The sequence below is a fragment of the Aotus nancymaae genome, unplaced genomic scaffold (assembly GCF_030222135.1).
Source record: "Aotus nancymaae isolate 86718 unplaced genomic scaffold, 86718_ANA_hifiasm-v0.15.2.pri h1tg000029l, whole genome shotgun sequence".
NCBI classification, from domain to species: Eukaryota; Metazoa; Chordata; class Mammalia; order Primates; family Aotidae; genus Aotus; species Aotus nancymaae.
In genome coordinates, this window is record NW_026988442.1 from 9,197,935 (window position 1) to 9,218,291 (window position 20,357).

General features: G+C 43.2%; 1 protein-coding gene across 4 annotated transcripts; it reads left to right on the forward strand.

Annotated features, from left to right (window-relative positions):
• Positions 1-536: 536 nt before the first annotated feature.
• On the forward strand, positions 537-16,726 carry SNRPB (small nuclear ribonucleoprotein polypeptides B and B1). Of its 4 annotated transcripts, none has more exons than XM_012455311.3 (7): positions 537-679; positions 11,040-11,191; positions 12,906-13,017; positions 14,452-14,604; positions 15,118-15,256; positions 15,585-15,710; positions 16,421-16,726. In XM_012455311.3, exons 1-7 carry the CDS (start codon positions 539-541, stop codon positions 16,429-16,431), a joined length of 834 nt encoding a protein of 277 aa, XP_012310734.2. In that variant the 5' UTR covers positions 537-538; the 3' UTR covers positions 16,432-16,726. The 4 variants fall into 4 exon arrangements, with proteins under 4 accessions (XP_012310734.2, XP_012310733.2, XP_012310735.1 ...); XM_012455310.3 differs by having other exon boundaries at positions 16,567-16,726; XM_012455312.2 differs by lacking the exon at positions 537-679 and adding an exon at positions 8,304-8,433 and having other exon boundaries at positions 16,567-16,726.
• The last annotated feature ends 3,631 nt before the right edge of the window (positions 16,727-20,357 follow it).

Here is a 20,357-nt window from a genome sequence, read left to right on the forward strand (position 1 = left end):
GCATTGGAAACAGCAGGGGCAGCAGTATTCCCATCAGAGCTGCTGGTATGAAAACACAGAAGATCAGGAGAGAGGAGGTGGCTCCAAACCCTGGTCTGCAAGGACAGAGGAGAGAGAAACCTCAAGGGCATTCCCCAGCCTACTCCAAAGACAGTCAGCAAGTCCTAGAGAAGGCAACATGGTGGTAGAAATAGAGTCCAGCTCAGCCCAAAGAACAAACCCTGTGCAGCCAAAGACTTGAAGGAATTGGAAACCTTGAGATTTGGAGCAATCAACTGTAGAGAGTGTGAACCAGACCATAGCCTGGAATCAAACTTTATTACAAACCCAAGAACCCTCTTAGGGGAGAAGCCCTACATTTGCAGTGATTGTGGGCGAGGCTTTAAAGATAGATCAACCCTCATCAGACACCATCGGACACACTCGATGGAGAAGCCTTATGTGTGCAGTGAGTGTGGGCAAGGTTTTAGCCAGAAGTATAACCTCAACAGACCCCAGATAACACATTCAGAAGAGAAGCCCTATTTGTGCAGGGAGTATGGGCAAAGCTTTAGAAATAAGTCCATCCTCAATAGACATCAGTGGACTCACTCAGAGGAGAAGCCCTATGTTTGCAGCGAGTGTGACGGAGGCTTTAGCGAGAAGTCATCCTTCATCAGACACCGGAGGACACATTCAGGTGAGAAACCCTATGTATGCCTAGAGTGTGGACGAGGTTTTTGTGATAAGTCAACCCTCAGAAAATACCAGAGGATTCACTCAGGGGAGAAGCCTTGTTTGCAGGGAGTGTGGGCAAGGCTTTAGCCAGAACTCAGATCTCATCAAACACCAGAGGACATACTCAGATGAGAAGACTTATGTTTGCAGGGAGTGTGGGAGAGGCTTCTGCGACAAGTCAACCCTCATGATACACGAGCGGACGCACTCTGGAGAGAAGCCTTATGTGTGTGGTGAGTGTGGATGAGGCTTTAGTCGGAAATCATTCCTCGTTGTGCACCAGAGGACACACTCGGGGGAAAAGCATGATGTTTGCAGGGAATATTGGCTAGGTTTTAGCCAGAAGTCAAATCTTGCCAGATACCAGAGGACACACACAAATGAGAAGGCTTATATTTGCAGGTAATGTGGGTGAAGCTTTTGTGACAAGTCAACTCTCATTGTACATGAGAGGACACACTCAGGAGTGAAGCCTTAGGTGTGCAGTGAGTGTTGCCAGAAAGAGGCTTTAGCCAGAAATCACTCTTCCTTTTCCACCAGAGAACACACTCAGGGGAGAAGCATTATGTTTGTAGGGAGTGCGAGCGAGGCTTTAGTCACAAGTCAAATTTCATCAGGCACCAGAGGGCACACTGATGGGAGAAACCTGTGTATGCAGGGGTCATGGGCAAGAGTTGAGTGATCAGTCAAGCCTCACGTTACCCCAGAGAGACACATGGGGAATAGACCCTGTGTATGCAGAATGTGAGTGAAGTTCCAGAGATGTGTCGACCCTTATCTGGCATGGGAGGGACACGTTCAGGAGAGGAGCCTTATGAGTATAGAGTGTGCACAGAGGATACACTGAGGAGAGAAGTTTCATTTGTGTAGGGACCGTGGGTAAGGCTTTAGCAATAATCGACATTTACCAAACATCCAATGACAGCCTCAGGGGAAAGCACCATTGTCTGGGGAGTGTTGGTGAGCAAAAGAATGGACAGTCAGGCACAAGGTGGCCCTCAGGAAGGAGGTCTTTGTTGCAGGGTGTATGGGCAAAGCTTTTGTGATCACACACCACAGGGAGAATCGGCATGTGGGGACACTGTGGAGCTCTGCCCAGATGACCTTTTCAGGGCTAACAGCTCAGCTGCCTGAGAAAACAGTGTTGCTGCTGGCAGAGATGCCCTCCACTCTGGAACTCGTTCTCAGTCACAGGGAGCTGCACACCCTAGGGGTATGCATCTTCACAGGGGTAGCTCCTGGCCCCACCCATTGACTCAACTGGGACAACTCCAGAAGGTCATTCCAGATCCAGAGGTCCCAGTTGAACTGAAGGATCACTGGGTTGCAGACACATTGCAGGTCAGCCTCTTCCTCTGCCCAGTCCTGCCTTCACTCTCCAATGAATCCTCAATTTTCCATCTCATTGTCTCTCCAGAGAATTGATTCTAAGACATGTTAGGTATATAAGGAATGTGGATAAGGCTTCAGCCATGAGTGACCCCTTACTAAACCCCAGAGTATATAGAATAGAAATACCACCGCATGTGTGGGGAGAATGGACAAGGACTTAGGAAAAAGGTGCACCTCATCAAAGAACAGCTTTTTTTGGGACAAACTTTACATGGGTGAGGAGGGAAAATGTGAAACACACTGGCAATAAGTTAAACCTCATCTTGCACTAGAGGAGGACACACTCAGGGAGAAGACCTGTGTGGGCAGGGCTTGTGGGTGGAGCTTCATCCGATGCCCCTCCTCCGCTGACTTAAGAGGACTATCTTGCCACCCCAAGTCACTACCTCACTCACCTCTGAGGAGTTTTCAGGAGATGTCTTGACTCCACCATGTACTCTGTATGTGAGCGAAGATGGCAGTAACTGTTAAATAACCATTTTTTCTACTTCTTGGAATCAGATGGAATAAAAAAGGCTTGCCTGTGCCCCAAAGGGTTATGCCTGCTTGCCTGGTGACTGTGGACCAACTCTGGCCTGCACAACCTTCCCCCTCAAAACTTTTCTGCTGACCAGTAGGCTGCAACCATATCTCCAATAAGGACTGAACCCTAGCCTTGGGTAGGGAATCCTCCTTCCAAGTTTATCCTTGGGTAATTCCCCTCAGCTGTGGGATTTTTTTTTCTTAGTATTTTTATTTATCTTTGCAAAATAATTTTTTTTTTGAGGCGAAGTTTTGCTCTGTTGCCTAGGCTGGAGTTCAACATCTCAGCTCACTGCAATCTCTGCTTCCTGGGTTCAAGTGATTCTCCCTGCCTCAGCCTCCTGAGTAGCTGGAATTACAGGTGCCTGCCACCATGCCCAGCTAAACTTTGTATTTTTAGTAGAGTTGGGGTTTTAACATGTTGGCCAAGCTGGTCTGGAACTCCTGACCTCAGGTGATCTGCCCACCTCAGCCTCCCAAGGTGCTGAGATTACAGGCGTGAGCCACCATGCCCGGCAAAATTATTCTTTAAATTACTGTATGGTTTCTGTCTCCTTGTCAAACCCATATTGATACAGGTGTGAACATATATGTGTGTGTTTTTAAAATGAGGGCAAAGACATGAATTTTGACTGCATTTATTTAGTGAGCCCAGAGATAAGCCAAAGAAATAATGCAGGTCAAAACTATTAATTATGAATACTCAACTGGGGCTGTGACCTTGAATCTAGACACAGAAATCTAATGGTCTATATCAGAAGTTGGCGAACTACAGCCTAAATACCAACCCTTGCTGATCACATGTTTTTGTGTGGCCTTGAGCTAAGAATGGTCTTTACATTTTAAATGGTTGCAAAGAATTTAAAGAATAATAATATTTTGTGACATATATTTGTATACATAAATAAATATATTTGTATACATATATTTGTATACATAAATTTGTATACATAAATAAAATTTTATTGGAACCCAACCACACTCATTTGCTAGGTATTGTCTATAGCTGCTTCCATGCTACGTGGTAAAGCTGAGTAACTGCAACAGAGACCAAATGGCTGGCCAACTCTAAAATGCTCTCTGGCCCTTAACAAAAAACTTATTGGAAACTAACCAGTCTTAAACATATTAAAAAAAACTTTGCCCACTTTTGATCTAGACTGAAACTTGGGACCATTTTATTAAGTAAAGACCAAATGAATTCCCTGTTTAGTCCCCTGCTCTGAATTCATGACCCCTTTTTCCTTATTTGTAGAAATTGGCAAACTAATTGAGTTGCAAGGGATCGAGAATAGCCAAAACAATCTTGAAAAAGAAAAAGGAGGAGGATTCATACTTTCTGACTTCAAAACTTAATATAAAGCAAATGGTAATCAGGATAGTATAGTACTGGCATAAGGATACTCATATAGATCAATGGAATAGAATTGGAAGTCCAGAAATAAAACCCTGTGTCAGTGGTCAACTGATTTTCCACCAGGTTGCCAAGATTATTCAGTGGGGGAAAGAAGAGTCTTTTTAACAAATGATGCTGAAACAACTGTATATCTACTTACAAAAGAATAAAGTTTGACTGTACCTTATACCACATATAAAATATTAACTAAAAATGTATAAAAAATCTAAATGTAAGAGCTAAACCTATAAAACTATTAGAAGAAAACAAGGGGGTAAATCTTCATGGTCATAGATTTGGCAAAAAAGATTTTTCTTATTGCACCAAAAACATAAGCAACAATGACAACAAAAAGATAAATTAGCCTTCATCCAAATTAAAAACTTTTGTACAGGATATTATCAAGAAAGTGAAATGCCAGGCATGGTGGCTCATGTCTGTAATCCCAGCAGTTTGGGAGGCTAAGGAGGGTGGAATGCTTGAACCCAAGAGTTCAAGATTAGCCTGAGCAACATGGCAAAACCCTGTACTACAAAAAAAAATACAAAAATTAGCCAGCATGGTGGCATGCAACTATAGTCCTAGCTACTTAAAAGGCTGAGGTGGGAGAATCGCTTGAGCACAGGAGATCAAGGCTGCAGTGAGCTGTGATTGCATCACTGCACTCCAGCCTGGGTGATGGGGCGAGACTCTGTCTCAAAAAAAAAAAAAAAAAAAAAAGAACCAGAATGGGAGAAAATCTGTATAAATCACATATCTGACAAAGAACTTGTATCTGTAATGTAGAAAGAATTCTTACAACTCAATAATAAAAGGCAAATGGTCCAATTAAAAAATGAGCAAAGGATCTGAATGGACATTTCTCCAAGGATGATATATAAATGTCCAAAAAGCACATGAAAAGATGTTCAACATCATTAGTCATGAGGGAAATGCAAATCAAAACCATGATGAAATTGATAGCACTTCACATTCATTAAGATGGCTTGAATCAAAAAGTCAGATAATAATAAATATGGTTGAAGATTTGGAGAAATCAGAACCCTCATACCCACTTGTGGGAATGTATAATGGTGAAGCCACTTTTGAAAATAGTCTGGCAGTTCCTCAAATGATTAATCAGAATTATCATATGACTCAGAAATTCCACTCCTAGCTAGATACCCAAGAAAAATAAAAATATGTCCACTTGAAAACTTGTACACGAATGTTTACAGCAGCATTATTTATAATAGCCAAAAGGTGGAAACAATCCAAATGTTCATCATTTGATGAACTGATAAACAAAATGTGGTAGTCTCCTCCTTATCTGAGGAGGTTATATTCCAAGATCCCCAGTGGATTCGTGGAACCACAGATACTACCAAACCCTATATATACTATTTTCTCCTATACATACATAGCTTGATAAAGTTTAATTTATAAATTAGGCACAGTAAGAGATTAACAATAATAATAATAGAACAGTTATAAAAATACACTGTAATAAAAGTTATGAATGGGATCTCTCTCTCAAAGTATCTTGTGCTGTACTCACCTATTTTTGTACCGCAGTTGACTACAGGTAACTGAAACCACAGAAAGTGAAACAAGGATATGGGGGGACTACTGTACATCCATACAGTGGAATATTATTTGGCCCTAAAAAGGAATGAAGTACTGATACATGTCATGACATGGATGAGCCTTAAAACTGTGCTAAGTGAAAGAAAGTAGTCACAAAAGACCACATATTATTATATTATTCCCTTTATATAAATTTTCTTTTTCTTTTGTTTTTTGAGATAGAGTCTCACTCTATCACCCAGGCTGGAGTGCAGTGGCATGATCTTGGCTCACTGCAACCTCTGCCTCACAGGTTCAAGCGATTCTCCTGCCTCAGCCTCCTGAGTACCTGGGATTATAGGCGTGTGCCACCATGCCCGGCTAATTTTTTGTTTTTTTAGTAGAGACAGGATTTCACCTTGTTAGCCAGGATGGTCTCGATCTCCTGACCTCGTGATCCGCCCACCTTGGCCTCCCAAAGTGCTGGGACTGCAGATGTGAGCCTATTCCCTTTATATAAATATAAAGCGCCCAGCCTATTCCCTTTATCTGAATTTTCTAGAATGTCCTTCATAATATTCATCCTTCAGATATGCCTGAGTGTAGGTTCAGGTCTCTGCTCACATACCACTCCTCAGAGAAGTTTTCCCTGACCACCTAGCCAAAATTGTACCCCACCCTCTCAGTCCTCTGCCTTTATTTTTTTCATGTCACTCTAATGTTACACTGCATACTTATTTACTTGGTTTACTATCTGTGTTTCTCACTAGAATGTACAGCTCAGTGAGGGAAAGAACTCTATCCCAATAACAGTGCATGGCCTTAGTAGGTGCTAAATAAAAATTATTTTTAATACATGCATGAATGATGTGTTAGGCATCTGGGTAAGGTGGGGGCAGATGAACAGCTAAGGAGCCAGATGAACCTATATTCCCACTCTGACTCTGCTACCTTGGGCAACATAATTCATTTCTATGAGGCTTCACCTCTTCATCTACAGGTGACAGAAACAGGACAACAGAACATACCTCTTAGATGGTGTGAAGGTGACAAAACCCCAAGGTGGAAGCTTTCCTTGCTGGGTTTGAGGAACAGGAGATTAGTGTGACTGGAGAATGATGAATGAGGGGAATGTTGAAGGACCTGAGTGTGGTTGGAGAGGAATGCAGAACTGGATTTTATTCCACGTGTGCTGGGAAGTTTTTGGGAAGTAGAGACCAGGGCATGACATCATCTGATATCCCAGTACATTTAGAAGGATCCCTCTGGCTGCTGTGAGAACAAGAAAGGAAGCGAAGAGACAAGTTTAGGGTTGTTCAGTGATCCAAGACAGAGATGATGGTGGCTATGACTAGGGTGGAAGCAGTGGAGTGGGTGACAACAGTCATATTCAAGATAATTTGAAGGTAGGGGCCACAGGATTTGCTGATGAATTTGATTATTTGATGGCAGAGAAAGAGAAGAATGAAGTATGCTTCAAGTTTGTAATTTTCTTTTTTTTTCTTCTTTTTTAATCCAAGAAACTTCAGGGATGGGGAACACTGGTGAAGTGGTTTTGGAAAGAGTGAATAGAGTCAAGAATTCAGTTTTCAACATATTGAATGTGGTATACCCATTAGACATTCACATCATGCTGGCAGCTGGATATAAAAGACCAACAGTTAAATGAAAAGGCCAAGGTCAACAAACTTGAAAGCCCTGGGTGTATACATTGTATTTAAAAGTCATAGGAAAGTGGCTCACGCCTGTAATCCCAACACTGTGGGAGGCCGAGGCAGGCGGATCACTTAAGGACAGGAGTTCGAGACCAGCCTGGTCAACATGGCGAAACCCCGCCTCTACTAAAAATACAAAAATTAGCCGAGTGTGGTGGCACAGGCCTGTATTCCCAGCTGCTCAGGAAACTGAGGTATGAGAATCGCTTGAACCGGGGAGGCAGAGGTTGCAATGAGTCGAGATTGCACCACTGCACTCCAGCTTGGGTGACAGAGTGAGACTCTCAAAAAAAAAAAAAAAGTTATAGAAAAAAATAAACGTCATAGGACTGGATGAGATTATCAACAAATATGGATAGAGCCACTGTTTTGTGCTAAAATGTTCTAGGCACTACAGCAATAAGTAATACACAAAGAGAAATTCACACCCTTATGGAGCTCATATTTCTAATGGGGAGGGGATAATAAAATAACAAAAAATATACACCATGTTAGATTGCAAGAGGGAAATACAGCAGAGATGAGGATGAGGCGGGTGGGAAGGTTACAGGATGGTCAGGGAAGTCCTCACTGGGAAAGTGTTTTTTAAGCTTAAGTCTTGAAAGAGGTGAGGGCAGGAGCCTTTGGTATACCTTGGGGACTAGCATTCCAGGCAGAGGCAAAAGTAAACGCAGAGGAGCTCAAGCAGGAGCACGTCGAGCCAGTGGAGGGAAAAGCAAGGACAGTGGCTGCAGGGGAGAGAGCCGGGGAGGGTAACGGGAAATGAGGACCGAGAGGGTAATGGGAAGGGTAGGGTGAAGAGAGATGAGTATGACACAGAGCAGCCTTGAGTACAGATTTAAGCTAGGAGGGTGTCCAAACAGGAACTTATAAAGGCTCTCCTATTAAAGCTGAATGTTAACGCCCAGTCCTCAGGCCCCGCCCCTGCTCGGCCCAAGCTCAGCTCCCAGGGCCGGAACTCTAGGGCTCCGGGGCCGGAACTCTAGGACTCCCTGTCCGGACAGGAAGTAGATTTCTACCCGACCGTATTTTACGTGTTGCTGCATTTCCGGTAGCAGCGGCGGGAAATCGGGCTGCTAGGCGAGCAGCTAGGCCTCTGTGGAGGCGAATCCAGCGGGTATCGGAGCCATCAGAACCGCCACCATGGTGAGGAGGGCACAGGCTGGCGGCGCGGGAGCTTTCGAGTCTGTTGTGTAGTGAGAACCGCGACTGACTGGGGAGGAAGCTGTGGGTTGGAGTCACGGCGGTGAAGGCCTGGGTCGAGGCCGCACGGTCTGGGCGGGAAAGACCCAGACCTTGGCGGTTAGGTTAGGCATGGAGTCGAGGAAAAGGTTGGAATCAGGGTACGGAGGCCAAGGTCGCTCGACTGGGGCGAGGGTAGAACCGCGGCTCTCAACACCACTGTAGCCATAATGCCTGGGACCCGGTAGGCACTAAGTTAACTTTTGTCGAATAAATATATGTCTCAGGCTTCGGAGCAGGCACTGCAGCCGCACGGGGACCCGGTAAAAGGCTCAGACTTGTGAAAGGTTGTGAGTCTGAGAAAGAGTTGCGGAACTGGGTGGAAGAGCTTGTGGACCACGTTAGAGTCTTGCTAGGTCTACTGGATGGAGAGGAGGGAGGAGGAGGATAATAAAGAATGTTTGGAGGAAGAGTTCGACTCAGTTGTTCATCGTATTTCTGTGTTTGCCTGTGTCTGACTTCTCAGACGCTGGGGCTACTCTATGAAGTACGTTTCCTTCCTTCACAGAAGTAGTTGGGGACTCAATATAAATCAGTGTGGTCATTCGGTATAAAAGTAACGGTAGGGGGGCGGGGTGAGATTGTCAAATAGATGGTTCCTGAGCAGATTCCTAAAAGATTAGCGAGAATGTTCCCGGCGAAAATGGGGGGAATGTTACTGAAGAACTGAAGGAACAAAGGCTAAAAGGTAGCATGATTTTAAAAGTTACCGGATTTTTCTGCGTCTCTTGACTGAGAAAAAGTTGTCGGAGGAGAAAGGAAGAAAGAGTAGGGAAGATGGGAAGAATTGGCAGGAGGCTCATTACTAAAAGTCTTGCATGTTATTTTACCCTGTTGGTGGTGAGGCATGTCATTGAAGGATTTAATTTAATTTATTTTTATTATTTTTTTGAGACGGAGTTTCGCTTTTGTTGCCCAGGCTGGAGTGCAGTGGCTCGATCTCGGTTCACTTCAGCTTCCACCTCCCGGGTTCAAACGATTCTCCTGCTTCAGCCTCCCGAGTAGCTGGGACTACAGGCGCCTGCCACCACACCCGGCTAATTTTTTGTATTTTTAGTAGAGACAGAGTTTCACCATGTTGGCCAGGCTGATCTCAAACTCCTGACCTCAGGTGATCCACCCGCTTCGGGCTCCCAAAGTGCTGGAATTACATGTGTGAGCCACCACGCCCTGCCCGCTGAAGGATTTTAACTATCAAAGTGACACAAACTTAGCTGTGTTTAGAAAGATCGCTCTAGCTCTGGCATGTATATTCGATGGGACTGGAAGCAGGGAAACTTGGTAGGATGTTGTTTGGATAATTGGTTAGAAAAGGCACTTGATTAATTCTGTCTAGGTTCCAACACAGCTTCCCAGCTGTGAAACTGGGCAAGTTACTTAACCTCTTCCAGCCTTAGTGGCCTTATCTGTAAAACAGGGATAATAATGGGCTCAATTTTGAGGATTAAATGAGATGTACAGTGCTTATCAGAGTGCCAGATACATAGTGAGCACCCAGTAAACGTTAGTTCAACTGGACCAGTGAATTGTCCTAAAGGTTCACATCCCATGTGGTTAGACGATGATTAAAATAGTCATTGAAGGGAAACTGAACCACATAACCTGAGGGTGGCTGGCAGTATCTTTGTGTGGAGTCAAGGTATTGTTTTCCTTCTGTCAAATATAGTCTTGGAGGTACACTAACCAATTTTTTTCTTTTTTTTTCTTTTTTTGAGACGGAGTTTTGCTCTTGTTCCCCAGGCTGGAGGGTAATGGTGTGATCTCGGCTCACCGCAACCTCCACCTCCCGGGTCAAGCGATTCTTCTGCCTCAGCCTCCTGAATAGCTGGGATTATGGGCATGTGCCACCACACCTGGCTGATTCTGTATTTTTAGTAGAGATGGGGTTTCTCCATGTTGGTCAGGCTGGTCTTGAACTCCCCGACCTCAGGTGATCTGCCTGACTTGGCCTCCCAAAGTGCTAGGATTACAGGTGTGAGCCAACACACCCGGCCTCAAATTCTTGATTTGGGGATTTTATTCTCCACCTTGAAGCTGATCTCCTTCCTGATAACAAGCTTCTTGGTGATTAGATTTTTAGTTTCAGACCCATTCTAGCTCTTCCTTTACTCAGTCTTTTTAATGAGATTTGGGTGTTTACAGCACTTGAGTCACACATTATCTGCACAATGGCAGATGGCTCTAGTATGGATGGATTGGATTAGTTTGGGGACACCCTATACTCTCATCCCTGCAATTGACACAACATAGACAAAGGCAATTATAATATGAGAAAGACTGATTTTAAGGGAAGAGCGAATAGCAGATTACTGTGTAGAGATCAGGGCTAAAACAGGGTAGCATGGGAGAATTCCTAGGAAAGGGCTGTGGGTGGAAGACTGAGCTAAGAATCTATTGAGAAAGACGGACACATGGACAAGAAGGCCATGTTGGAAGTTTTGGGGAGGGCAAGAGGTGCCTGCCTGGGTTGAAAAGAGCAGAGTCTCATCCCTGTCCATTTCTCCTTGCAGACGGTGGGCAAGAGCAGCAAGATGCTGCAGCATATTGACTACAGGATGAGGTGCATCCTGCAGGACGGCCGGATCTTCATTGGCACCTTCAAGGCTTTTGACAAGCACATGAATTTGATCCTCTGTGACTGTGATGAGTTCAGGAAGATCAAGTGAGGAGTGGACTGTGGGGTGGTGGGGACTGGAGGATGGGAATGGATTGAGTGGGTGGGCCAAGTAATGGAGGTTATGATGTAGCTGGTTGGTTCTTCTCTGTTTATTCTCCAGTTTTAGAGAGCAGACTTAAATGGGGACATTGAACACTAAGAAATCTTTTTCAGTCCAGCAAGCCTTGCTCTCTAGGTCTAGCAAAGTACAAGTTGTGAAGGGCTGCTAGGCTTTTTGTTTCTCTGACTTTGTGTGCCCCTGGGTACTGGGGTAAAGGGCTCTCATGTTCTCCCCACAGGTGTGTGAGGGGGGAGAGCTTGAGTTTCTGGCCTCATTGCCTATTTGTAAAGCTGTAGCCTAAAGGGCTCTCCCAATGCAACCTGGTCTGAAACTGCTTTAAGAAGCCTCTGACCCTCTTCAGGGTAAGTGCTCAGCTCCCCATGTGGGTTTGGGGCCAGTGATTTTTGTTGCCATTTATACAAACAATTGGAGATATTTTCTACTTTGCTACAATTCCATAAGTTATTGGCTAACTCCCTAGAATCTCATAGATCTTAAGCTTTTGGCCCCTTAAAAGATATGATATAGCTTCCCATCATATTTTACATTCAAGGCTAATTGAGGCACAAAAAGATGATGTGACTTCCGTGGTCATCAGTTCTTTTGTCATATGCATTGCCCATATTATGTAGTCACTTGCTTTGAATTCCCTTTGAATCTCTTTAGGGCTGATTTTTTCCGTGGCGCAAGGTCAAGAAGTATAGTTTAAAAATGTGGTAGGGTTGCCTGGGTGCCAGGTACGTACGAGAGAGGGGCCAACAGATGAGTATGGAGCTACTCCAGAGTTCCCTTCTGATGATAAAAAATGTTTATTGGAAAGTATTTTTGAAAATACAAAGTAGTCTATGAGTAGAAAGTAAATACCCAGAAGGGTGTGGTGGTGTTTTTTTTTTTTTTGAGGGGGGGTCTAATTATGAAAAGACAATACATGGTTATTATCTTAAAGAAAGAAAATGTGAGCTAAATCAGACTATTTTTTCCCCCCTTTATTTTTAGGATCTTAGCTTTAGCTTTTTTCCCCACTTTCCTATGTTGCAGTTATTTTTTCTACTTCACATTTATATTTTGTTCATCTTTTTCTAGTTGTTGCTGTTTGGGGGATTCTGTTTTTGTGCTTTTGAGGGACAGATGTGAAATTTCAATTTCTATGTACGTGAAATTTCTCTTAACCTTTTCCTTCTATGGCTTGTATTTCATGTAAGATGAGGGACAGAATTATAGGCCTATGCAGTTGAATTGATACTAGAAGGACACTGCATAAGTGAGGTGGTGGGATTCATTTGGAATTGTTGAGGTAGCTTCCTGATGTTGGTGAGGCCTAAGCTAAAGAGAGGGAATAGGGTCATAAGAAAGAAGACTTGACTGAGGGAAGGGCCTTCACAGTTAACGTGGACTAGCAGTTGGGCCAGGGCTGGGCATTGTTGACCCTGTCCTATCTCTTGGTCAGTGTGTCCTCTTGGCATGGTAGGAAACAGGTAGACAGCCACCTAAAAGGTTATGTGTTCAGCCTGCAGAGACTGTCCAGGAGGGCTATCTTGGGAAAGTTTGTGTACCATTTGTTAGGAGGTGTAGTGTAAGTAAATCTTGGAGGCCACTAGGCAGGTGAACTTTACCCACCTCTAACACTTTTTTTGTTTCTTCTCCTAAACCTCTCTTTAGGCCAAAGAACTCCAAACAAGCTGAAAGGGAAGAGAAGCGAGTCCTTGGTCTGGTGCTGCTGCGAGGGGAGAACCTGGTCTCAATGACAGTAGAGGGACCTCCTCCCAAAGATGTAAGTCAGAGCAGACAGCCTTGTGGAGGAAGGAGGTCCTACCCATGAGCCAGGCTCTGTTAGATTCTGTTTCATTGCAGTTCTCACAGGCATCCGCTGGATTTTACCTCCTTTTTCAGATAATAAATGGAATCCTAAAAGAAGTTACCCTGCAAGAAAGCAGATAAAAGGAACTAGAATTTGGGTATTTCTGACTTTAAACCTCTTCCTCTTTCTCAGTTGATATAGATAGTGAGTCAGTGGAGGAAGCACCTGAGGCCATCTGGGTCAGTTCTTAATGTGACGATAAAGCCTAGGTGGATCTTAAAAAGTTAACTACAAAACAGTAGAATATGTATTTTGTTTTGTACAGTTATAGTTCATAGTTATTGAGAATCTGCTTTGTGCCAAGCACTTCATTATTTTATTTGGTCCTTGTAAGTCTTTAGAGATAAATTCTCACCTATAAATAGAATAAACTGGGGGTTAGTAACTTGCCCAAGGTGTCACAGCTACTAAGTGGTGAAACTGACATTAGATCTCAGACAATCTTGATTCTGTAAACACCAAGCTACACATAGAAACAGAGCAACCTTTAGAGAGCTGGTCAAATTTGTTTTCCCTTTCCCTTTTCCAAGACATTTATAATCAAGAGAATAATCTTCTTGTTTAACTTTTTTTTTAAACCACATATATAAGGGGTTTTTTGTACTTAACACATAACATGCATGTATTATGTTCTGCGTTTTCACTTAATGTTAACACTTTTCTTGTTGCTTTACACTTTTAAAGTCAAGTTAATGACTGAAAGATTTTCTCGAGTACAGAGTAGTTTAGCCTAGTCATTTTCTGTTTGGGAGATTTTTACATTTCTGCCTTTTCCAATTATAAATGTCTGGAAGGGATGTTAGCATATCTTGGTTCAAAGCACATGTACGTATTCAAATCTCTTAGTACCTACTTCCAGTAGAATTGGCTGCTCTAATATAACTCATTGTAAGCCTTTGTACCACAACCAGTTGTACCATAACCATATCATTTGCAGATAAGGCAACTCAGTCCAGGATTGTGGGATTATTTGCCTGTTGTCACTAGCAGATTAGAATCAGCTGGGAATGGATCTCATGTCCCTTTAATGCCTTGCCTACTGAACCCTGAGTGGAACCCTGGCCCTTTACTCTTGGTTTAACTTTCACAGGAGTACATGTAGCTGGTTGAGTTGTGGCATGTTTCTCTAGACTTACTCTTAAGTTCTACCCTGCTTCAGGGATAACAGCTAGACTCATAGTCTTAGATGGAGGAAGAATGGTGTTAGCACACATGAAAAGGTAGTATTTATAAGCTGTTTCTATGCCCTCTAAATCTGAGGGGCTCTCTTGTCAATGGTATTCTAAAGTGTATATGGTCTGATTCTTCAGGCCACTGGGCATTTGAGCATGTTTCTTTATTTTTCAGACTGGTATTGCTCGAGTACCACTTGCTGGAGCTGCCGGGGGTCCAGGGATTGGCAGGGCTGCTGGCAGAGGAATCCCAGCTGGGGTTCCCATGCCCCAGGCTCCTGCAGGACTTGCTGGGCCAGTCCGTGGGGTTGGCGGGCCATCTCAACAGGTGAGGGGTTGGGGAAAGGGTACCACCTTCTGGTGGCTGAAATAAAGGATAAAGGGGAGGGCCCACAGTCAAAAGAGTCCAGAGTGACCAACCTATGATTGTCAGACTATCAATGTGTCACTGTGCTTTGTACATGGCCCTAGAGTCAAGTGAAAAGGAAAATTTGCCATTATAAATTATGTTGATGCTATTAAAGAGATGTATGAATTAGCCAACTATATTTAAGGAAAATATTTCCATGACAACATTTGAAATCATGAGTCATATTTGAAAATGCGATTGCCTTCTCTCACTTGGATTGGAAATCCTTACATTCAGGTTTAGAATATGGGAGTTGGGCATTCAAGCATGATCTTTCATATGTGGTTTTTTATAGGAAGTCTGGTGCTGAGAGTTGTAGTATTAAGGGATTTGGTGTCCGCTATTTCCTGCTGTCCTTCCGCAAGTTGGGGAGGAGAGTGGGAAGCTGCATTGTACTGATTGTACTGTACTCTTCTAACTCTTTCTTCTTAGGTGATGACCCCACAAGGAAGGGGCACTGTTGCAGCCGCTGCAGCTGCTGCCACAGCCAGTATTGCTGGGGCCCCGACCCAGTACCCACCTGGCCGTGGGGGTCCTCCCCCTCCTATGGGCCGAGGAGCACCGCCTCCAGGTGAGGAGCCCATAAGGAGATCAGTGCTAAGTCATAGAAGATGCCTTAGCTGGATTCATGATGAGATACAACCTTGACTGAAACTCATGATGAGTTTGTATAATTAAGCAGGATTACTCTGAGATCCAGCGTGGGTGACTGATGAAACTAGTTGGACAAGAGCCACTGGGAGCCCTAGGTGTTAGGCTCAAATGTCAGCTTTCTGGGAGCTGCTGAGAGGGTGGAATGGTCCACCTGTCTCAGAACTTGGTGGACAGCTTTGTAGTTTTTTTTGCTACCTTTTCAAGATAGACATTTGAGCTATGTTCTTGGGGCTTTTCTTTTGCAGGCATGATGGGCCCACCTCCTGGTATGAGGCCTCCTATGGGTCCCCCAATGGGGATCCCTCCTGGAAGAGGGACTCCAATGGGCATGCCCCCTCCGGGAATGCGGCCTCCTCCCCCTGGGATGCGAGGTAAGTGCCTGCAGCGGTGGCTTTGGCTTCTTTCCCTAGAGCCTAGTGGGACAGGAAATGGAGAGAAGGTTGCATTTAAACCATATTCCATGGGCCTTCAAGCCTTAAGTCTAGGGAAATCAACCCTTGGAGGAGAACTTTGTCCAGAAAGGAAAGAGAAGAGGGAACACATTTCTGAAATTGGGCTTACCTCCCCTCTTAGAACAATTAGAGCAGCCCTGCACCCAGGGTATTTCTCAATATCTGAGGCAGTGGCTTCAGGGCTAATGCATTCTGAGGATCCCTAACAAAAGTTATGAGATTGTCTTAAGCTCTTTTGTTCAACAGTGCCTAGTAATTAAGAGGGGCTTTGGGCTTTGCTATACTATTATGGATTTCTCTTTAACTTGAGTTGGAGAAATTTTGAGATCAGTCTCCACGTGGATGAGAAAGTAGAGCCCCAGAGAGCTCAGTGTGGACTCCAAGTCTAGTGTTCTTTCCCGCTTAGATAACGCATGGCCAAACTTTGTGACCCCTGTTTCTCTAGTCTGGGTTATTCCTTTATGGGTTTTTATAGGAACCCAGCCAGCCTCAGAGAAGTCCCTAGCTAGCACATAGGCCATATATACCCCTCTACTCACTTCATGACTGCAGGGTTGGGGAGGTTGGGGCAGGGTTGGGGATTCAAGTTGCAGATCAGGCACTGACTAAACTTCTTACTCTTACTTCAGGCCTTCTTTGACCCTTGGCCACAGAGTATGGAAGTAGCTCCGCAGAGGCGTGGGCTCGATTCCTCAGGGCCACGTTACCACAGACCTGTTTGTTTGTTATGCTGTTGTTCGCGGAGTCTCACCGGGTTGTCTGGTTTCCCTTACAGGGCCCCCTCCCCCGGGAATGCGCCCACCAAGGCCCTAGACTCATCTTGGCCCTCCTCAGCTCCCTGCCTGTTTCCCGTAAGGCTGTACATAGTCCTTGTATTTCCTTGTGGCCTCTGAAACTGGTTTATAATAAACTCTGAAGAGAACATTATAATTGCACATATGATCTTTATTTTTATAAAAATCTTTGATAGATCGGGTGCTTAATGAGTCAAGAAGGGTTGCCTTGGAAAAAAATTAGTCCTGATCTTAGCTTCTTCCCTGTAAAATATTTTACTACTCATTTGCATCTGTACACCCTCATACACTAAGATAATTACAAAATTGAACATTTCACTTACAAATTCAAAGATCAGTTTTATTGAAATCAGTACCCATACATAATATCCTCTTGGGAAGGCACTTCTCTAGATAGCTCCTCCAGGAAGCAAATGCTAAAACTGAAAATTAATTCTACTGGGAGAGGAACAATTTTGGTGTAACTTTCTGCCAAGGTCACACATGTAACATATAACCTAATACAACTTTTGGGTTGTGGTATCTTCATGATTTCTTCTACCCAAAGCCTGTGTTCACTGAGCAGTACTCTAGTACTTAGTGCATCAAGCTGTAAGGGTACAGAAATAAGAACACTGTTCTAAAGTTACTGTGTAGGGGAAGATAATTGTAAATGCAATCCACAGAACTTACCTCATTAATAGAAGAAGAGAAACCTCATAGGATCTTCTCAATAGATGTGGAAAAAAAGTTGAGATGATTTCAACACCCTTTCATGATAAATACACCCAGCAAATTAGGAATAGAAGGGAGTTTTTTTTTTTTTTTTAATAGAGATGGGGATCTCAACTATTTGCCCAGACTAGTCTCAAAACTTCTGGCCTCAAGGTATCCTGCCTCTGCCTGGGATTGAAGTCATAAGTCCCTGCACCCACCTCAGAAGGTAATTTTTAAACAAGATTAAGAAATTTATGAAACAGCAAACATAATAGTGAAAGACTGAAAACTTGACCCTCACAACTAGGAACAAGAATAGGGTTTCCACTTTGGCCACTTCAACATTGTACTGGAAGTTCTAGCCAGAGCAATTAGGCAATAAAAAGAATTGGAATTGGAAAGGAAGAAGTAAAACTTACCTCTGCAGAAGATACAATTTTGTATGTAGGAAACCCCAAAACATCTACAAGATAGCTACTAGAGCTAATGAATGAATTCAGCAAAGTTTTAGGGTACAAGATCACATAAAAACTTCCATATGCCAGCAACAAACAATCTGAAAAGGAAATAGAAAAGAATTCCAGTTAGGATAGTAACACAAAGAATACCTATGAATCAAAGCAAGCAGTACCAGAATACCCAGGAATGAATCAAACCAAGGCGGTGAGACTACTAAGAACTATAAAAATTCTGGAAGAAAACTAAGTAAATGAGGAAAGACAACATGTTCATGGTTCAGCAGACTTAACTATTATAGTAGTAGATAATAGTCTCTAAACATTCTATTTAATCCCTATAATTAAGTGGTTATTGCAGAAATGGAGAAGCGAATCCTCATATATATGAAGCTGAAGATGGCCTTGAATAGCCAAAACAATCTTGATCATGTTAGAAGTTGCACAAAACTTAGAAAGTTTTAATCAAAACTGTATCTGGCATAAAGATAGACAATGGAGAGATGAGAGTACAGAAACCCTTGCATATATGGTCAATTGATTTTCTACTATGGTACCAGAACCATCTACTGGAGAAAGAGTCTTCAGATGGTGCTGGGACAACTGGATAACAACATGGAAAAGAATGAAGTTGGAGCTCTTATGTCATGTACCTTCATATACCACTCATTAACTCAAAATTGGTAAACAATCTATAAAAGCTAGATCTATTAGAAGAAAATGGGTAAGTCCTCATGACCTTGGATTTGGCAATGGATTATTAGACACTGAAAACAAGCAACAAAAGAAAAATATAAATAAGACTTCATCACAATTTCAAACTTGTACATCCAAGAATGTGGTGAAGAATGTGAAAACACAACTTACAGAAGGGGAGAATATTTTTGCAGACTAAATCTGATAAGGGCTTGCTATTTGAACTATATAAAGAATTATTAAAAAGATAACCCAATTCAAAAATGAGAGGAATTAAACAGATGTTTCTTCAAAGATACACAAATGGCCAAAAAGCACATAAAAACTGGGTCAACATCATTGGTTATTAAAGAAATGCATTTTAAAACTACAATACGATGCTGGTTCATACTTATGAGGATGTCTTATTTATGAAGAAAACAAGGAATAACTCTTGGTGAGGATGTGGAGAAATAGGAACCCTCATGCTTTGAGGTGAGAACAGTGTAGCCAGACGCTATGGAAAACAGTGGCAGTTCCTATAAACAGAATTGCCATACAAAATGGCCATTCCACTCCTAGGTATATATATCTGTGGTAATAAATATGAAATATATTTGGCCCTTGTTTCTGGTTCCTATCGCAGCACCTAAAAAACACTTGGAATTTCCTGTGTAATGGGAGTATCTTATTTGTAATCGGCTCATTTGATAATACCTGAGTTCATCTAATGAGGTGACTTAGAGTGGGGCCCTTAGCTACCCTCAGGATGGGGTCAGCCACCAGAAAGACCAAGTGATGAGAGGGTTGGAACTTTCAGTCCCACCCACCAGCTTCCAGGATTAGAGGTGGCTGGAGATAAAGCTCTATAAAAACTTGGCAACAATGAGATTTGATGAACTCTTTCCAAAAGCTAAACTGCCCTTATAAAACTAATGAAACTGCTGGGCTCAGTGGCTCATGCCTGTAATCCCAACACTTAGGGAGGCTGACGTGGGTAGATCATGAGGTCAGGAGTTCAAGACCACCCTAGCCACCATGGTGAAACCTCATCTCTACTAAAAATACAATAATTAGTTGGGTTTGGTGGTGAATTCTTGTAATCCCAGCTACTCGGGAAGCTGAGGCAGGAGAATTGCTTGAACTGGGACCTGGAAGGTGGAGGTTGCAGTGAGCCGAAATTGTACCACTGCACTCCAGCCTGGGCTACAGAGCAAGACTCCAGCTCAAAAGAAACCCCACAAAAAAACAAAACAAAACAAAACCAAAAATTAATGAAAGGCCCTCAAGTTAGGAGGATGAGAGGGGCCTGAATTCTACTAAGATGTAGGCCTATGAGGTCAGAAGCAAGATGGAGTTAGCCATGTCAGATTTCTCATACTGTCACTTCTGCAAAGGCAGTTTCATACACAGAAACTTGTATACAAGTGTATATAGCAGAATTATTCATAACAGCCAAAAGGTGGAAGCAACTCAAAATATTAAACATATAATGGATAAACAAATTGTGTGATACTGTCAACCTAAATAAACAGACTTGGCTGGGCGTGGTGGCTCATGCCTGCAATCCCAGCACTTCGGGAGGCCGAGGCAGGCGGATCACAAGGTCAGGACATTGAGACCATCCTGGCCAACATGGTGAAACACCATCTCTACTAAAAATACAAAAATTAGCTGGGTATGGTGGCAAGTGCCTGTAATCCCAGCTACACGGGAGGCCGAGGCAGGAGAATTGCTTGAACCACAGAGTTGGAAGTTGCAGTAAGCCAAGATTGCACCACTGCACTCCATCCTAGCGACAGAGTGAGACTCTGTCTCAAAAAAACAAAAAATCAAAACAAAACAAAAGACCCAAACATCAAAAAACAAAACAAAAAACCAGAGGCTCTAAAAGAAAACATTATGTACCCATGAATAGGGCTTTGCAATGTGAGTCCATGGTAAAC

Bases quoted from the DNA above. Each gene is read 5' to 3' on its own strand.
- SNRPB (XM_012455310.3), top strand. From the start codon at position 539: ATGGGCAAAGCTTTAGAAATAAGTCCATCCTCAATAGACATCAGTGGA. The intron at 680-11,039 runs GTGAGAAACCCT...TTCTCCTTGCAG, and splicing joins ACACCGGAGGACACATTCAG to ACGGTGGGCAAGAGCAGCAA. The intron at 15,257-15,584 runs GTGAGGAGCCCA...TTTCTTTTGCAG, and splicing joins CCGAGGAGCACCGCCTCCAG to GCATGATGGGCCCACCTCCT.